General features: G+C 41.8%; 1 protein-coding gene across 5 annotated transcripts in view; it reads right to left on the reverse strand.

Moving 5' to 3' along the window:
- Nucleotides 1–20,470, reverse strand: part of grid2 (glutamate receptor, ionotropic, delta 2) — a 487,185-nt gene that overhangs the window by 167,515 nt on the left and 299,200 nt on the right. For all 5 annotated transcript variants that reach the window (XR_009129664.2, XM_058071482.2, XM_058071485.2 and 2 more), the window contains exon 5: nt 4,223–4,276. Coding sequence is in view for 4 of the 5 variants with exons in the window: in XM_058071482.2 (XP_057927465.2) it covers nt 4,223–4,276 (54 nt within the window). In the remaining variant the exon portion in view is untranslated. The remainder of the gene's footprint in view (nt 1–4,222; nt 4,277–20,470) is intronic.

Raw genomic sequence — 20,470 nt, forward strand, 5'->3', positions numbered from 1 at the left:
TATCCTGCTTCATGGACATGGTGCAATAATGTATTAAAAAGTAGTCCGCAAACTTAAAGAGAAAAAAAAGGAATAAAAAAAAAAAAAATGGAAGTAACGCATCCCCTTTATCATTCCTCTTCCTCGCACCGTGAGCAGAACCGAGGCGATGAGGAAGGGCAGGCTGATCAATTATAAAGTGTGAACTGTGCCTCAGTGGGATGCTCTAACTGCTGGCTGTAGATAAAGCAAAGTTATGACAAGCATACACTATCCCCTCATCCATAATAAAGCGCACTCTTCCGGTATTCATGCTCCGGAGTACAAGAGAATATTGAAGCCTTCATCTGCTTAAACAGTCTCTTTGAATATAAAGGCTTCACATATTCCTTTATGGACTTGTTGTTTTAGTATTTGAACATTCAAAATTCTTCTCGTCTGGCGTTTTGATAGGCGGAAGTAGGACATCGTGCAGTCCAGTTAGAATGCTTGCGATTTTTCCATTGTAACACTTAATGGGTCTATGTTAATTATAGTGGGATAAAAATTCAATATCATAACGGTTGACGGTCCGCCGGTTTGTTATATGGAGAACGGTATTGGTGCAGTTACCATAGCAACACCAGGATGGCCTACTTTCCTAAATTTTAATATATATGAAATATATGTATATATATATATATAGTGCTAGTTTCTGCCATTTGAAAGTAATACGTTATATTAGATATTACTGCATATGAATTTTGATGCAATAGACATAATACTAATCTTAGAGGACCTACTTTCCTTTGAACTGTAGTTTCCTCACATTTATATTGAAGTAACAAGTTTTCTGTTACTATATGAAAAAAAAAAATGGGGCACATGTCAGCCTGCCACGCGGCCGTCAATGAGTGATTTGTGACATGCATCAGGTGTTGCTGCAAAGGTTGCCCACGAGGCCTTAATGCACACAGCACATATAGACAAACAACCATTCACACTCACATTCATACCTATGGACAATTTGGAGTCGCTAATTAACCTAGCATGTTTTTGGAATGTGGGAGGAAACCTTGCAATGCACGGGGATAACATGCAAACTCCACACAGAGATGGCTGAGAGTGGGATTAAACTTGAGTCTCCTAGCTGTGAGGCACTAACCACTTGTCCGCCATGCAACCCGAGATATATTCATTCCTTCAATCATTAATTTTCTACCGCTTATCATCACAAGGGTCGCGGTGGTGCTGGAGCCTATCCCAGTTGTCTTCGGGCGAGAGGCGGGGTACACCCTGGACTTGGTGGCCAGCCAATCACAGGTCACATATAGACAAACAACCATTCACACTCACATTTATACCTATGGACAATTTGGAGTCGTCAATTAACCTAGCATGTTTTTGGAATGTGGGAGGAAACCTTGCAATGCACGGGGACAACATGCAAACTCCACACAGAGATGGCTGAGAGTGGGATTGAACTTGGGTCTCCTAGCTGTGAGGCACTAACCACTTGTCCGCCATGCAACCCGAGATATATTCATTCCTTCAAATAATTAATTTTCTACCGCTTATCATCACAAGGGTCGCGGTGGTGCTGGAGCCTATCCCAGCTGTCTTCGGGCGAGAGGCGGGGTACACCCTGGATTGGTGGCCAGCCAATCACAGGGCACATATAGACAAACAACCATTCACACTCACATTCATACCTATGGACAATTTGGAGTCGCTAAATTAACCTAGCATGTTTTTGGAATGTGGGAGGAAACCTTGCAATGCACGGGGACAACATGCAAACTCCACACAGAGATGGCCGAGTGTGGAATTGAACCCTGGTCTCCTAGCTGTGAGGTGTGCGTGCTAACCACTCGACCGCCGTATAAAAGGTAAGCTAAAATGTGAATAACATGATATCAAAAACATGTTTTTTGAGGAATACCTGGATTATGAAATGATAAAAAATGTTCATTACAAAGATATTTCAAGAAAACAACCTGACCTGACTTATGGAAGGTTGGTGTAGTAACACAAAAACAAAAATTTCTTAAAATGTATAAAAGGTAAGCTAAAAATGTGAATGACATGATATCAAAAACATATTTTTGAGGAATACCTGGAATATGAAATGATAAAAATATTTCATCCGAGGGATAGAAAAAACAAGGATTGTGAATCCAATTGCAATGCAGAGGTTTTCCTCCTGTCACTCACGCCAGTGGCCTGAAATCATCCTATATTCAAAATGGTTTTATATTCAGGTCAATGTGTTATTTTATCAACTAAATTTCTCAAAAATGAAAATCAGTGAATTATGTTTTTCTGCCTCATGACCGAAAGTCTTATTAAAATTAGCCCACAAATGGGAATGTTTGCCACTATGATTAAGATCGTGACTTAGTGAACTTCTGATCTCATTTCCATCCTCCCAAGTCTTATTAATATTTAAATCACCTTGCTAATTTTTGATTGGAAAACTTCTTCTCAATTAAAATATTTCCACAGAGGTCGCAAACAACAAGAGTAAAAACACCTCAGTGGGAAGTAATTTAAATAGTCTTAGGCTCCCTGGGGATGGAACCTTTTTTTTTTTGTAAATGTCGCTTTCCATGGGAGGTTAACAACGCTTGGGGATTTAGGGAATGTTCAAAGATGGGCACTTTTGAATGAAAATATGGTACCATATACAACACAAGTATTGATTTCAATACCAGGGTTCAATTCCACCCTCGGCCGTCTCTGTGTGGAGTTTGCACGTTATCCCTGTGCATTGCATGGTTTACTCCCACATTACAAAAACATGCTAGGTTAATTGGCGACTGGTCCGAATTGTCCGTAGGTATGAATGTGAGTGTGAATGGTTGTTTGTCTATATGTGCCCTGTGATTGGCTGGCCACCAGTCCAGGGTGTACCCCGCCTCTCACTTGAAGACAGTTGGGATAGGCTCCAGCACCCTGCTTTTTGTGAAGAAAAGCGGTAGAAAATGGAAGGAAGGAAGGAATGAAGGAAGGAAGGAAGGAAGGAAGGAGGGAAGGAAAGGAAGGAAGGAAGGAAGGAAAGAAGGAGGGAGGGAAGGAGGGAAGGAAGGAGGGACGGAAGGAGAGAAGGAAAGGAGGGAAGGAAGGAAGGAAGGGAGGGAAGGAGGGAAGGAAGGAGGGACGGAAGGAGAGAAGGAAAGGAGGGAAGGAAGGAAGGAAGGAGGGAAGGAAGGAGGGAAGGAAGGAGGGAAGGAAGGAAGGAAGGAAGGAAGGAAGGGAGGAGGTAAGGAGAGAAGGAAGGAAGGAAGGAAGAAGGGAAGCAGGGAGGGAAGGAAGGAAGGAGAGAAGGAAGGAAGGAAGGAAAGAAGGAAGGAGGGAAGGAAGAAAGGACAGAAGGAAAGAAGGAAGGAAGGAAAGAAGGAAAGCAATTGTCCATAGGTATGAATGTGAGTGTGAATGGTTGTTTGTCTATATGTGCCCTGTGATTGGCTGGCCACCAGTCCAGGGTGTACCCCGCCTCTCGCCCAAAGACAGCCGGGATAGGTTCCAGCACCCCCGCGACCCTCGTGAGTAGATATTTGGGATGACTAAAAACGCTCGGTTTCAAAAGGCGTGGCAAAACCGTTCCTTTGTGACATCACAGCGGGCAGACTTCCTTATATGGTTCATAGTTAGGAAGCACTTTGGCTGTGTGACCGCAACTTAATAGAAAGGGTCCAAAAATTTGCAAATGTGAAATAGACAGCTAGGATAGGCTCCAGCACCCCCACGACCCTTGTGAGTAGAAAATAAATAAATGAATGAATAATGAAATGTTACTAAAACAAACATTTAATCCTGAGGAACTCTGAGAATTTATAGTTAAAAGGGGACTATTGTGGTTTTTTTCCACTTTTCTGACCTATAAATGTAATTAGATCGTTGTATTCTCACGTTAAATGATGCCAAAGTTTCAGATAATGACATTTGCGCATTTGGAAGTGAGCCATGAAATATATTTGGGATGACTAAAAACGCTCGGTTTCAAAAGGCGTGGTAAAACCGTTCCTTTGTGACATCACAGCGGGCAGACTTCCTTATATGGTTCATAGTTAGGAAGCACTTTGGCCGTGTGACCGCAACTTAATAGAAAGGGTGGAAAAATTTGCAAATGTGAAATAGACAGCTGGGATAGGCTCCAGCACCCCCCTCGACCCTCGTGAAGATAAGCGGTAGAAAATTAGTGAATATGTTTTTTTTCTGAATAGGACTGTACAGTATTTGTACAGAACCAGAATCCACTCACCTCATTGATGAGGATCCAGTGGCAGTCAAACGCCACCAAGTTTGTCTCCACCACCTGCAACACAACAAAACATCACCTTTAGCATAAAAACACACACTTGTGATTGTGTTCATATTATGGAAAAAATGTTGTTCATAACACCAACAATCATATTACTGACTCCAGGGAAGCTATACAAGTTTGAAGCTACTTTGGTAAAAACAAGGAAAAAAAAAATTAAAAAAAATTAAACTAGCACAGATGCTCGATCCCAACAATGTATTTTTTCGTCTTTAATTTTTTTTTTTTTTTGTATTTGAATCAAACATATTTGATGATGCAACTCTCCACTGATGCATTTTACTTCAGATCAATTTTAAACCATGGAAACGTCCACAAGAGGGCAGAAAAGCATGAGCTCGGCAGGGGTCATGTGAATGGAAAAATCACACGACTGGAAGGAGGAAGCATGGAGAAGGTGCGCTGTAGCGGAATTTGAACGCATGCACACAAATAGTTCAATTCCAAATGTGAAAATTCAAAATACATAATTTGTAGATACATTATTTTGATGTGAACACACCTCTTTTTGTGTTGTTTATGTTAGTGTAGTTGTTATCGTCAAAGTAAAAATATTTTATTTTTTAGTCGGGAACTGAAATTTTCCTGAAACTTACCTATGTTGAAATGAAAATTGAAAAAAAATGAATTTTTTTTTTCCTGATCAAAGATGTGGGTTTAATCTTTCGTTTGGTAGGTTCAATGTCCATCATCTAAAATGACAGTTACTTTGAAGTTAATTTGATCAAATGTAGAATTCCTATAGATTTTGTATGGACTGCTCGGCCTGCCAATCATCTGCTATCACCAACAGGTTTCTAAAAGCTGGACTACTACATGATGAAGAGGACAGCACAAGCTAAATGGTTCATAATTCACATCAAGACATAAGTGACACCAAGAGACTGACAACGTGTGTGATGAAGGAATCATGAGGTTGTGTAATTGTGACGCTGAAGAAGATGACTTGAGTGATTTTGGTTCTAAGGAGGAGTAGAAGGACAGCGATGACACAGTTGAAAAATATCTGCTGGAGAAGAGCATGACATAAAAAGATAGATGTCTCGCCGCTATCGAAATAGAAGATATAACGAAAGTCAGAGTTGGAAAATTCGTCGTGATTGAGCGGTGATGGTACGTCCCGCAGCCGACCCCCCCGAATGTCTCCAAACAAAAACAAACAACAAAAAAACAAGCGCTCCCTTATATCATTAGCTGAAATTGCCTAGGTGCCGATAGCGCCCCGTGTATCATAACACTTTTGGTCCATAAACAAAAGGCAACAGCTGGAGAAGGTGACGGAGTGTAGCTAATAGTTCTTTAATCTTCCGCGGTGTCTCTACAAAACTTCATCATAGTAACGCTGAAGGTCGCACATAAAACATTCCGTCGACGCAAAACATGGAGGATAAAAAAACGAGGCTCGATGGAGAACAATGACTCACAATTATAAGGCGAGAACTTGACTTTAATAAGCACTTTATATAGTTTGTGTGGTATGTCATACAACAGGGGTCTCAAACATGCGGCCCGTGGGCCAAATGTGGCCCGCAGGACACAAGTTTGAGGCCCCCGCCTTGATATGAAAGTTTAATGCTAGTCCCAGAAAAAATTATTACCTTTGATTAATGTTCATGTTAAAGGTTAAATAACTGTTAATAGTTTTCCTCACTATCCGTGTGGAAGTGGTAAGTTTTCGGCTATTTAAGTTTAAAGGAAATAACTTGAAGGCTACCGTTTAGGTCGCTAGCTCTCTAGTTTGCGAGTTAGCATGTGTCTCAAGACCCTGCAGTTGCGCAATATGTTGTAAATAAAAAGAGTATAAATGTGACTATAGTCGTGTTTTGTCATGTCTACAGGGCTCTAATAATGCTTTGTTAGTTTTAATCTGAAAAAAATAATTTGTCTACCCACCAACTATATGTGGATCCTTAAGTTTTTATTATTATTATTATTATATTTATTTATTTATTACTGATTGATTGATTTTCTTTATTCTTGATTTGTTTATTTATTTTTCATCTTATTTTGTGTAAAAAAAAAAAAAGTTAAATATTTGATAACAGTGGAATGTTTTATCAGAGCTTTTATTGTGGAAAATTGGAAACAAGGCGAATTTTTAAAAATTTTTTGTTTTTAATAAATGCATTTTTTTTTTTTTAAACCTGATGCGACCCAGTCTCACTCCGACCCGAGCTCCAGTGGCCCCCAAGTAAATTGAGTTTAAGACCCCTGTCATACAAGATCATACACTGGGGTATACAACATTTTTTTTTAACATGCTTATTCAGTAATAAATGATAAAATAATGACTAAATAAAATAGAAGTTCAATAACAATGAATGATAAATCAAATGCGACCCCAAACTGTATGTGCTGTGTTTGTTTATGTACGCTGCAGTGCAAGTGTTTCCGGTTATTCCATTATGATCTCCCACTGGCAGCCGCCCTGGACAGATGTTTGCAGCTAATTAGTGAAAGGACACACTCTTAGAACACTATACACTTGACTCCTCGGGGGGGTGAAACTCTTCAATACACAAACACACACACACACAGACCATCACTAAAAACAACCAAGAGGTGTAATATGACAGCTGCTAAGATCCCAAAGTCTCATGTTTGTGCATTTGTGTGTTTAATATCCAGCAGGATCCACGACTGGTCGGTAAACATTGTGTGACGAGTACTTTGCACACATCACACACATTTAGCAGTGCTGCAACTTTGCTAAACTGCACTTTAATCATTTGGATCATGCTGTTCAAACACTTTGCAGCTGATGGAAGACACTAAATATGCAAAATCGCACTTAAAAAAAAAAGGAAATCCAAACTATGTTTAAACTTTCGTCTTAATCTTCATCTTTTTTCCTCATAATGTTATCACTTTATTCCCAAACCTAATTTCTCCCCAAAAATCACAACTTTATTTGATTTTTCAATTCCAATTATTGAAACTTTTTTTTCATTTCTCTACATATGCTTGCAAAATTTGGTAACATTTAGAGTACGCTAAATGCCCCAAAAGGCAATTTAAGTGCCTGGATAATAATTTTAAAAATGCCTCAAACAAATAAAAAAAAACAACAATAATAACTTATTCATATAAAATAAGTAAATGGAGTGACAGGAAGAAAAGCTCTGCACTCGGATTGGGGAGAAGTGTTTTTTTTTCGAGTACTTTGCTATTTTAACAATGCCTCGAACAAATAAAAAAAAACCCAATAATAACTTATTTATATAAAATAAGTAAATGGAGTGATGGGAAGAAAAGCTCTGCACTCGGATTGGGGAGAAGTGTTTTTTTTTCGAGTACTTTGCTATTTTAACAATGCCTCGAACAAATAAAAAAAAACCCAATAATAACTTATTTATATAGAATAAGTAAATGGAGTGATGGGAAGAAAAGCTCTGCACTCGGATTGGGGAGAAGTGTTTTTTTTTCGAGTACTTTGCAATTTCAACAATGCCTCGAACAAATAAAAAAAAAACCCAATAATAACTTATTTATATAAAATAAGTAAATGGAGTGATGGGAAGAAAAGCTCTGCACTCGGATTGGGAAGAAGTGGTTTTGTCGAGTACTTTGCAATTTTAACAATGCCTCAAACAAATAAAAAAAACCCAATAATAACTTATTTATATAAAATAAGTAAATGGAGTGATGGGAAGAAAAACTCTGCACTCGGATTGGGGAGAAGTGGTTTTTTTCGAGTACTTTGCAATTTTAACAATGCCTCAAACAAATAAAAAAAACCAATAATAACTTATTTATATAAAATAAGTAAATGGAGTGACAGAAAGAAAAGCTCTGCACTCGGATTGGGAAGAAGTGGTTTTGTCGAGTACTTTGCAATTTTAACAATGCCTCAAACAAATAAAAAAAACCCAATAATAACTTATTTATATAAAATAAGTAAATGGAGTGACAGGAAGAAAAGCTCTGCACTCGGATTGGGGAGAAGTGGTTTTGTCCAGTACTTTGCAATTTTAACAATACCTCAAACAAATAAAAAAAAAACCAATAATAACTTATTTATATAAAATAAGTAAATGGCGTGGGTGGCACGGCGGTCTAGTGGTTAGCGCACAGACCGCACAGCTAGGAGACCAGGGTTCAATTCCACCCTCGGCCATCTCTGTGTGGAGTTTGCATGTTCTCCCCGTGCATGCGTGGGTTTTCTCCGGGTACTCCGGTTTCCTCCCACATTCCAAAAACATGCTAGGTTAATTAGCGACTCCAAATTGTCCATAGGTATGAATGTGAGTGTGAATGGTTGTTTGTCTATATGTGCCCTGTGATTGGCTGGCCACCAGTCCAGGGTGTACACCGCCTCTCTGGGATAGGCTCCAGCACCCCCGCGACCCTCGTGAGGAAAAGCGGTAGAAAATGAATGAATGAATGAAAGTAAATGGAGTGACAGGAAGAAAAGCTCTGCCTCGAATTGGGGAGATTGTTGTCCATTTTCACACCAGGCATGAGCTGTTGACATGAATAAAGATCAATGTAGAAAAATAAATAAATAAATAAAATTATCCTTTAGTTTGGATAATCGTCAATGACATCAGACCAAACCAGAATAATTTTTTTTTTAAACGTTGAGTGACAGGAAGAAAGGCTCCGACTCATTGGTTGAATATAAGACAACCTGTTTTTTCAAACTTATTCAAAGGTCTTGTATTATGATCAATATTGATTTGTGTAAAAAAAAAAAAATTTCTGCTTTAAATAAAAAACTAGAGTGATGGAAGTTTTACCATCGTGGCTCAAATATGGAAAGTATTCCGTTTACAATCTTTCTGGTTCCCAACAGCGAGAAAAAAAAAAAAAACATGCTGCTTCATCCCAAGCGAGTCCATCTTGGCGCCATCCATAATACCTGCTGCTGCAGCATCACAGCCCATTTGCATGTGGATGGAATAGGTCGCTGTGGGAGAATTACTTTTTCTATAAATTCCCTGGTGCATTCACTGCAACATCCTGCAGCCACTGCTGGAAGAGCAGGATAAGCCAGCAAGGGAGGAAAAAAAAAAATGCAGAGATTGCGAACGGACTTCAGAGGGTAGTGACGGAGAATACACAAGCAGCCTTGCGTACTCGGCTCAACGCGTGACCTAGCATGAAGAGTCGCCATCAAAGTTGAAGGAGAAGTCGCTGAGATCCTTCAACGGTGGGTTGTTGCCAGTGCATGTTGTTCCTGCTGGAGGACACCTTTGATTCCGTGCTGGGGAAGAGGAGGATGAACAAGCTGTTATCCATTACGGATAATCCCGACTACTCCCCCGCGCTGACACATCAACTGCACCAACCACTCGGGCTCGAACCAGGTTTCAATCGGTAGAGCGAATAAAACTAACTTCAGAGAGCCAGCCAATCACAGGGCACATTTAGTCAAACAACCATTCACACTCACATTCATACCTATGGACAATTTGGAGTCAACAATTAACCTAGCATGTTTTTTGGAATGTGGGCGAAAACCTTGCAATGCGCGGCAAGAAAATGCAAACCCCGAACAGAGATGGCCGAGAGTGGAATTGAACCCGGGTCTCCTAGCTGTGAGGTCTGAGCACTAACCACTCGATCACCGTGCAGCCCTCCACATAGACACGTTGTACAAGGAACAAGCTTCTATAATGGAATAACACACTTTGTTCTCTGCATCGCCATCACAGTTTGGGGTTTGACTCTGCGACCCAACTGGACAAAAACAGACTACAACGGACAACCACGTCCATACAGAAAAACAGGGTTCACTTTCAATAGCGCAAACCAAATTTTCTGAAACATTGGCGAAAACCTTGCAATGCACAGGGAGAACATGCAAACTCCACACAGAGATAGCCGAGAGTGGAATTGAACCTGGGTCTCCTAGCTGTGAGGTCTGAGCACTAACCACTCCCCCACCGTGCAGCCCTCCACATAGACACGTTGTACTTCTTGAGACACCTCAAGAAGTTCAAGGAACAAGCTTCTTGTTCTCTTGTTCTCTGCATCGCCATCACAGTTTGGGGTTTGACTCTGCGACCCAACTGGACAAAAACAGACTGCAACGGACAACCAGGTCCATACAGAAAAACATGGAGACCAACCTGCCCTCCATAGAAGAACGATACCAATCCAGAGACAAGAAGAGGGCAGGCAACAGATCTCTGTGGGACGCCCACAAACTGTTTTTCTCCACCTATTCCAGCTGGATTTCCAAAAATTTTGGGTACGCCCACCATTAACCTAGCATGGTTTTGGAATGCGGGCGAAAACCTTGCAATGCACGGGGAGAACATGCAAACTCCACCAGGCCAACCTGCCCTCCATAGAAGAACGATACCAATCCAGAGACAAGAAGAGGGCAGGCAACAGATCTCTGTGGGACGCCCACAAACTGTTTCCTCCACCTATTCCAGCTGGATTTCCAAAAATTTTGGGTACGCCCACTCCGGTGTGATTGTGAACACTTTCGAAAACCGAGCGTTCAGAGCCATCCCAAACTTCTTTCAGGGCTAACTTTCAATAGCGCAAACCTAATTTTCTGAAACATTGGCATCGTTTAACACGATAATACAACATTCAGCAGAGGTGCTGGAGCCTATTCCAGCTGTCTTCGGACAAGAATTGGGGCACACCCTGGACTGGTAGCCAGCCAATCACAGGGCACATATAGACAAACAACCATTCACATTCATACCTATGGACAATTTGGAGTCGCCAATTAACCTAGCATGGTTTTGGAATGCGGGCGAAAACCTTGCAATGCACGGGGAGAACATGCAAACTCCACACAGAGATAGCACAGAGTGGAATTGAACCCGGGTCTCCTAGCTGTGAGGTCTGCACACTAACCACTCCTCCGCCGTGCAACCCTCCACATAGACACGTTGTACTTCTTGAGACAGCTCAAGAAGTTCAAGGAACAAGCTTCTTGTTCTCTTGTTCTCTGCATCGCCATCACAGTTTGGGGTTTGACTCTGCGACCCAACTGGACAAAAACAGACTGCAACGGACAACCAGGTCCATACAGAAAAACATGGAGACCAGCCTGCCCTCCATAGAAGAACTATACCAATCCAGAGACAAGAAGAGGGCAGGCAACAGATCTCTGTGGGACGCCCACAAACTGTTTCCTCCACCTATTCCAGCTGGATTTCCTTGGATTTCCAAAAATTTTGGGTACGCCCAACCTAATTTTCTGAACACATTTAACACGATAATACAACATTCTAACATTTATTGGTCAGAAAAGTGTAAAAAACATACTAGGTCCGCTTTAACAAAAAACTTAGTTACTATTTGTTGTACTTGATGTTGACCAGAGTCAAAACTCCTAGTACTCAAAACCTAGTGTGGTTTCCTCACTGGAAGGATTTTGCTGCTCCAAATACTACTTTATATTTAAAGGCACTGAAAAAAAAAACCCACAAAAAAACACACCCACAATAACGACAAAACTTAATGCTCCACTCAATTTTAAGAAAGTGCTAATGAACCTAATAAAATAAAGCAAAAATGGGGGGCACTGAAGTGTAAAACTTCCAGGGGAGACTAATGGCATACGTTATTATCAAAGTGCTCCCAATTTAAGCTGAACAAATGGCTCGTGATTAACACCTCCATTAAAACCGAGACAAAATGTGTACAAACTAAAGCTTCAGCCCGTTTTTAATATTAAAATAGTCATAAAGTTGATCAGAAAGTATCGGTTACATGCACATCGATACGGTATGTATGTAACAAAGCATAGACTACGGATCAGTGGCGGTTGTTAGTCATTCAACTAGCGGGAGCTAATTTGTTGTGTGTGCTACTCTGTGATCGGCTGTGTGAGTGACGGGTAGAAAAGCTCCGCAGAGTGGCAGACAGTCAACAAAAACAACGCTTTTCGTTTTTTTTACAGTGAAACGTGAAATTTTTTATGGATTTTGGACAAATAAAGCGCACCAGATTATGATGCGCCTCGTTGATTTTTTTTTTTGAGAAAATTAAATATTTCCAGAATTTATATTTTTTTACATAAAATTTTATGTCGTTATCGTTGTAGTTGCACATTTCCTTTACTTATATATATAAAAAAATATTTATATCTGGAAATAAATGTGATTAATTCAAAGTTGGGCGGCACGGTGGTCTAGTGGTTAGCGCGCAGACCTCACAGCTAGGAGACAAGGGTTCAATTCCCACCCTCGGCCATCTCTGTGTGGAGTTTGCATGTTTTCTCTGGGTACTCCGGTTTCCTCCCACATTCCAAAAACATGCTAAGTTAATTAGCGACTCCAAATTGTCCATAGGTATGAATGTGAGTGTGAATGGTTGTTTGTCTATATGTGCCCTGTGATTGGCTGGCGACCAGTCCAGGGTGTACCCTGCCTCTCGCCCGAAGACAGCTGGGATAGGCTCCAGCACCCCCCGCAACCCTCGTGAGGAAAAAGCGGTAGAAAATGAATGAATGAATAATTCAAAGTTAACTATGGACATATCTGATTAATCATGATTAACGATTTTAATCGATTGACAGAAGAAAAAATGAAAAGAAAAAAAGGAAAAAAAAGAGAATAATAATAAAAAAAGGATTACGCCTCAGATGGTAGCCTTCAAGTTATTTCCTTTAAACTTAAATAGCCCAAAACTTACCACTTCCACACGGATAGGGAGGATAACTATTAACAGTTATTTAACCTTTAACATGAACATTAATCAAAAGTAATAATTTTTTCTGGGTACATGATACCATACAGCATCCATATCAAACTTGCGCGGGGCGCACTAACATTAAACTTTCATATCAAGGCGGGGGCCTCAAACTAGTGACCTGCGGGCCACATTTGGCCGGCGGGCCGCGTGTTTGAGACCTCTGTCTTAACCCCTGTTAATTGTGTTGTTCATATTTTACTGAGCAGCCACGACATGCGTACCACTGGCATATATCAAAATAACTTTACTGTTCTACGGTTACCATGGCGCCATCACAAACAAACGAACGAGAAGACTGCAGTCAATAATACTTTCTCCATCGTGTTTGGCGCACAAAGACGTACATTATGTTTGAAACCGCCCCGCAGCAAGTCGAAGTGAGCCTACATTTCCAAGCGTAAAGCCTATTTTGTTCAGGAAAACAGAGGTTGATGTAATTAAGTCTTTGGCTTCAAAAGCAATGGAGCATACCACGACACCAGTCACAGGGGTGTCAAAGGCCCGTGTGCTTCCTCCTTGCAGCTAATGACTTGAAATCACTGCCATTACTGCTGCTTTAATTAGCCTGATCCAGCAGTGGTCACACACCAATGATCTGCTGTGCGTGTGCACATATGTATGTGTGTGTGTGTGTGTGTACTCTGCCACCAAAGCACCACAGTGACAGGCTGTCGCCCTGCTTTCCGTGTACAAATATCGATATTATCGATCACTCGCTTGCTTTTTGATGACAAGCAGCAGCAGAGTCGTTTTCTTTTATTCTTTTTTACGTTCGTCTCCGCTCGGACAGCAAAGGTCCGCATGTGCATGTTCTATGGAGGCAAAGGGTAAGAGGGGCTAACATGCATCCACTCCTGCACATGCGTGTGTATGTGTGTGTATGTGTGTGTGTGTGTGTGTGTGTGTGTGCTCGTTGGCCTTTTGGTTATTGATCAGACACTGGATGCACGCAACTGGCAGATCTACTGAGAGAAGGCAGAACACAAACAGAATATATATGTATGTATATATACAGTACACACATACAAAAATACACATGTATTGCGAGCGGATGAGCGGATCAATGCCTGAAACAAAAATACCGCATAAAAACGCCTTCATAGTCTGAAAGTAAACAATGTGTCAAAAAATTCCTGCGCTCTTATTTTGGAATGCTCCGCTTCCTTCTGAATGTAAGAGACAGCAGCGCTAAGCTAGCTACTTACCAAGACTATCGGTTGTGTTTTTGTCTTGTTGAATGTATCCTGTACAACTTCATTCTTTTTCTACCGCTACAAGGATGAGAGGCGGGTACTGGTCAGCCAATCACAGCGCACATAGAGACAAACAACCATTCACACTCACATTCATACCTATGGACAACTTCCTTCCTTCCTTCCTTCCTTCCTTCCCTCCTTCCCTCCCTCCTTCCCTCCTTCTTTCCTTCCTTCCTTCCTTCCTTCCTTCCTTTCCTTCCCTCCCCTCCTTCCTTCCTTCCTTCATTCCTTCATTCCTTCCGTCCTTCCATTTTCTACCGCTTTTCTTCACAAAAAGCGGGGTGCTGGAGCCTATCCCAGCTGTCTGCAAGTGAGAGGCGGGGTACACCCTGGACTGGTGGCCAGCCAATCACAGGGCACATATAGACAAACAACCATTCACACTCACATTCATACCTATGGACAATTTTTTTCCTTCTTTCCTTCCTTCCTTCTTTCCTTCCGACCTTCCCTCCTTCCGACCTTCCCTCCTTCCTTCCTTCTTTCCTTCCGACCTTCCCTCCTTCCCCCGTTCTCTCCTTCCTTCCTTCCTTCCTTCCTTCCTTCCTTCCTTTCTTCCTTCCTTCCTTCCTTCCTTCCTTCCTTCCTTCCTTCCTTCCTTCCTTCCCTCCCTCCTTCCTTCCTTCCTTCCTTCCTTCCCTCCCTCCTTCCTTCCCTCCTTCCTTCCTTCTCTCCTTCCTTCCCTCCCTCCTTCCCTTCTTCCTTCCTCCCTTCCTTCCTTCCTTCTTTCCTTCCTTACTTCCGTCCTATCTTCCTTCCTTCTCTCCTTCCTTCCCTCCTTCCTTCCTTCCTTCCTTCCCTCCTTCCTTCCCTCCTTCCTCCCTTCCTTCCTTCCCTCCTTCCTCCCTTCCTTCCTTCCCTCCTTCTTTCCCTCCTTTCCTTCTCTCCTTTCGTCCCTCCTTCCTTCCCTCCTTCCCTCCCTCCTTCTTTCCTTCCTTCCTTCCTTCCTTCCTTCCTTCCTTCCTTCCTTCCTTCCTTCCTTCCTTCCTTCCTTCCTTCCTTCCTTCCTTTCCTTCCCTCCTTCCTTCCTTCCTTCCTTCCTTCTCTCCTTCCTTCCCTCCTTCCTTCCTTCCTTCCCTCCTTCCTTCCCTCCTTCCTTCCCTCCTTCCTCCCTTCCTTCCTTCCCTCCTTCCTTCTCTCCTTTCCTTCTCTCCTTTCGTCCCTCCTTCCTTCCCTTTTTCCCTCCCTCCTTCTTTCCTTCCTTCCTTCCTTCCTTCCCTCCTCCCTTCCTTCCTTCCTTCTCTCCTTCCTTACTTCCTTCCTTACTTCCTTCCTTCCTTCTCTCCTTCCTTCCCTCCTTCCTTCCTTCCTTCCCTCCTTCCTTCCCTCCTTCCTTCCCTCCTTCCTCCCCTCCTTTCCTTCTCTCCTTCCTTCCCTCCTTCCCTCCCTCCTTCTTTCCTTCCTTCCTTCCTTCCTTTCCTTCCCTCCTTCCTTCCTTCCTTCCTTCCTTCCTTCCTTCCTTTCTTCCTTCCTTCCTTCCATTTTCTACCGCTTTTCTTCACAAAAAGCGGGGTGCTGGAGCCTATCCCAACTGTCTTCAAGTGAGAGGCGGGGTACACCCTGGACTGGTGGCCAGCCAATCACAGGGCACATATAGACAAACAACCATTCACACTCACATTCATACCTATGGACAATTTGGAGTGGCTAATTAACCTAGCATGTTTTTGGAATGTACTTAGAGAAAACCCACACATGCACGGGGAGAACATGTAAACTCCACACAGAGATGGCCGAGGGTGGAATCGAACCCTGGTCTTCTAGCTGTGAGGTCTGTGTGCTCAACACTCGACCGCCGTGCCGCCTGCAGGAAAAGTGCGACTTTTCGTCCGGAAAATACGGTATTTAATGTGACTTAGATTGGAGTTTTTCTAGCGTACAAATTGCACACCCTTTTTCTATCTCATCCTTACCACATCTCGGCCAAGAAGAAGAATCAAATATGACAAACAACAGTCAAGCGCGTTTGCAGGCCTGCCTACACTCAGTCAGTCACACTATACAGTCTTTTTATTCGGTATTTTTTTTGGGAGTGAGCAGCTGTCAGAACGCTCGACAATGCATGCTGTCACTTCCCACAAGCTTTGCAAACTTTGTGTGTGCTTGACTTGTTTACAAAAGCAAAAGCTGCTGTTAAAAGGGGATAACAGCGACGTGACGGGAATTTTTTTTTTTTTTTTTGCAGTCAGATTAGGATGGAAAAATGTCAAGTGGCTTTAGTGTGTAGACCCTGAATCAGTTGTATCAATCATTACTTACATAAAACACCCGATAATCCACACATAATAGCTGCTAAAAATTCACCATTTCATGCTTTCATCTTAGGGTTTATATTTCGCATTTATAATATAAAAAAAATGAAATTAAACAGAAAGAAGTTTTTTTTTTATTATTACAGCTGCCCTCCAAATTGTCCATAGGTATGAATGGCCTCACAGCTAGGAAACCCTATTTCGATTCCACCCTTGGTCATCACTGTGTGGAGTTTGCACGTTCTCCCCGTGCATTGCATGGTTTACTCCCACATTCCAAAAACATGCTAATGTTAATTAACGACTCCAAATTGTATGTATGAATGTGAGTGTGAATGGTTGTTTGTCTATATAATATATTAGCATATATTATATTTTTATATTATAAAAAAAAGTTTTAATTAAACAGAAAGAAGTTTAAACAATAATACAAACCAATATCAATAAGCCATTACTTTATTTAGATATATTTGTATAACTCCTAATATAAAGTAATTTACCCGTCTTATATTTGACTTCATACGAGCCAAAGCAACACACACGATCATTTTTATATTACTGCCTTTTATTGCTCGCTGTAAAATGTCTTTACAATGAGGCTCGGCGAGCCAAAAACATATCAAGTATATAAGTCCTGAGGGTCAACACTGATAGTACGCAGGTGAATTAAAAGGATTTAACCTGCAGGCCTCCAGCGGGATATGGACACGTATCGTCAGAAGAACATGACCTGAGAGGTTTGCTGTAAAAACATATACTGTATGTGTGTATGTGTGTGTGTGTGTGTGAGCGAGACGTATGTAAATGGTGGAACACAAGTAGAAAGACTCTAAAAATACCGAGAGTATGTGTATATGCTGCATGGGTATTGTTTTGCTTCTAAGGGTTCACTCATCTTTGGCTCGGGTCTACTCTCTTAACATTATTGTGCTCTCTGTCTATCGCTCTGTCACCATGGTGACAACACTATATGGTGCCTTCAGGCGAGAGGTCAACTGTCCATGACACCACAAACACACACACACACCTTGATGTTCACAAATGTCAATCCCTCACACTCTACACACACTTTATACACAAGGGAATGTATGGCACAATAAACACACAACGGGCAAGAAATTAGGTACTATGATGTGATGTAAAACTACGCTAACCCAGACTAGGGGTATGCTGGAGCCTATCCCAGCTATCATCAGGTGAGAGGCGGGTTTCACCCTGGACTGGTCGCCAGCCAATCACAGGGCACATATAGACAAACAACCATTCACACTCAACATTTATACCTATGGACAATTTGGAGTCGCTAATTAACCTAGCATGTTTTTGGAATGTGGGAGGAAACCATGCAATGCACGGGGAGAACGTGCAAACTCCACACAGAGATGGCCGAGGGTGGAATCGAAATAGGGTCTCGTAGCTGTGAGGCCTGCGCGCTAACCACTCGGCCCATCGTAAATATTCATTCATTCATTCATCCATTCACACTCCCCGTGCATTGCATGGTTTCCTCCCACATTCCAAAAACATACTAATGTTAATTAACGACTCCAAATTGTTCATAAGTATGAATGTGAGTGTGAATGGTTGTTTGTCTATATGTGCCCTGTGATTGGCTGGCCACCAGTCCAGGGTGTTACCTCGCCTCTCGCCTGAAGACAGCTGGGATAGGCTCCAGCACCCCCTGCGACCCTCATGAGGAAAAGCGGTAGAAAATGAATGAATGAATGAATTAGAGCTGCCAGCATTAAGACCGCTTATGATTTCATTGTAAACAACAGTAAGACAAGATTTTTTATTTTTTATTTTTTATTTTTTATTTTTTATTTTTTATTTTTTATTTTTTATTTTTTATTTTTTATTTTTTATTTTTTATTTTTTATTTTTTATTTTTTATTTTTTATTTTTTTTTATTTTTTTTTTTATCGCATCAGTAGTTTATACATAATATAGAAACTACAGAAAACCCGTCTTTTACTTTAATATCGCTATTAACCTGAGTATTTACGGTATGTGTGTTTCCAGCTCAAACACAGCAAATCCTAAGAACCTGGGAAATAAAAGGAATCCATTTTACACAGGGAGGGGGATAACATCCAGGAGTCTCCCAGGAAAATTCTGGAAGGTTGGCAAGTATGCGTCGTGTCAGTGAGGATGCTAAATTGAGCTGTAACCAAAAAGCGAGCGAGCAAGCGAGCTAGAAGGGGGTCAAATGAGTGTCAGAGGATGAAGGGTTGATGCTGGAGTGAATTAGCGGTGATGAGACTAAAGCAGCTGTAGTCGGTGCACAGGAGCATCTGTTTGGCTCCTCAATTACAAATGTGATCAGGTCTCTCGGGGGTGGGGGCATGCAGATGCTGCACAGTGCAAGCAGAGTAGGAATTTTTGACTTATTGTATGTTATAAAAACATGTACCGGTACCAACATATATCCCAAATATTAGATTTCACGACGAGTTTGACCTTAAACATAGATTATCATGGACTATGGACAATTTGGAGTCGCCAATTAACCTAGCATGTTTTGGGAATGTGGGAGGAAACCATGCAATGCACGGGGAGAACGTGCAAACTCCACGCAAAGATGGCCGAGGGTGGAATCAAAATAGGGTCTACTATACCGCTTTTTTCTCACGAGGGTCGCGGGGGTGCTGGAGCCTATCCCAGCTGTCTTCAGGCGAGAGGCGGGGTACACCCTGGACTGGTCGCCAGCCAATCACAGGGCACATATAGACAAACAACCATTCACACTCATATTCATACCTATGGACAATTTGGAGTCGCCAATTAACCTAGCATGTTTTTGGAATGTGGGAGGAAACCATGCAATGCACGGGGAGAGCGTGCAAACTCCACATAAAGATGGCCGAGGGTGGAATCGAAATAGGGTCTCCTAGCTGTGAGGCCTGCGTGCTAACCACTCGGCCCATCGTAAATATTCATTAATTCATTCATTTTCTACCGCTTTTTCCTCACGAGGGTCGCGGGGGTGCTGGAGCCTATCCCAGCTGTCTTCAGGCGAGAGGCGGGGTACACCCTGGACTGGTCGCCAGCCAATCACAGGGCACATATAGACAAACAACCATTCACACTCATATTCATACCTATGGACAATTTGGAGTCGCCAATTAACCTAGCATGTTTTTGGAATGTGGGAGGAAACCATGCAATGCACGGGGAGAGCGTGCAAACTCCACATAAAGATGGCCGAGGGTGGAATCGAAATAGGGTCTCCAGGCCGTAGTTTGCTCAATCCTGCATTAAGTGTATGATTTGTTAGCTCACGCTGTCATCAAAGTTAGAAAAAGACTCTGATGGTAGCATTTTTTTTTAAAACTCAGACAAAAACAAACAAGCCAAAAGTAGTGCAGTGTAGACAGATGTATCCATGCCATACATTATTCATCGTCGCCTTACGCAGAGTATTTTTCTTCATGTTTAATTTGTGATGTGTGTCATCTGTGGAGTCGGCTCTCGCTTGACGGTTCTTCAAGTCACTTAAAGAGAAAGTCGTCCCGGAAAAGGCATTGTTGTGAATATTTTAAAAGGTTTCTTTGATATCAAATAGCAAAATTTATACTCCACACTTTGTTGCACATTGGATGCAAAGTGTGTTGTTGTGCTGTGTGAGGGAGGAAGACGGGAAATATCAGGGCCATGGCAGGAGAGCCGCATTTGTGGAAAAAACTGACAGCAGGACATTTGTACCGTGTTGCACGCCTTTGCCCCTCCCTGTCCTAGCTTGCATCGGAACTGATATCACTGGGTTAATATCGCTCAGGTAAGCAAACATGGCGGTGTAACATAGCAACATAATAATTTCAGCCAAATAAATTTGTTCTTCCTTGTCTTGTTGTTATTGAATAGCAAAATAATAAAAAAAAATGTCTATTTATCACTCAGAAACTGTGAACATCCAGCAGCAACACGACCTTTTGTCATGACAATACTATTTAAATGTAAAATAGTCACCAATTTATCTGGAGAGGCGTACTCTACATTATCAAAGCAAGACA

Source organism: Doryrhamphus excisus, linkage group LG3 (genome assembly GCF_037039965.1).
Source record: "Doryrhamphus excisus strain RoL-2023G ecotype Guam linkage group LG3, RoL_Dexc_Guam_v1.1, whole genome shotgun sequence".
Taxonomy (NCBI): Eukaryota; Metazoa; Chordata; class Actinopteri; order Syngnathiformes; family Syngnathidae; genus Doryrhamphus; species Doryrhamphus excisus.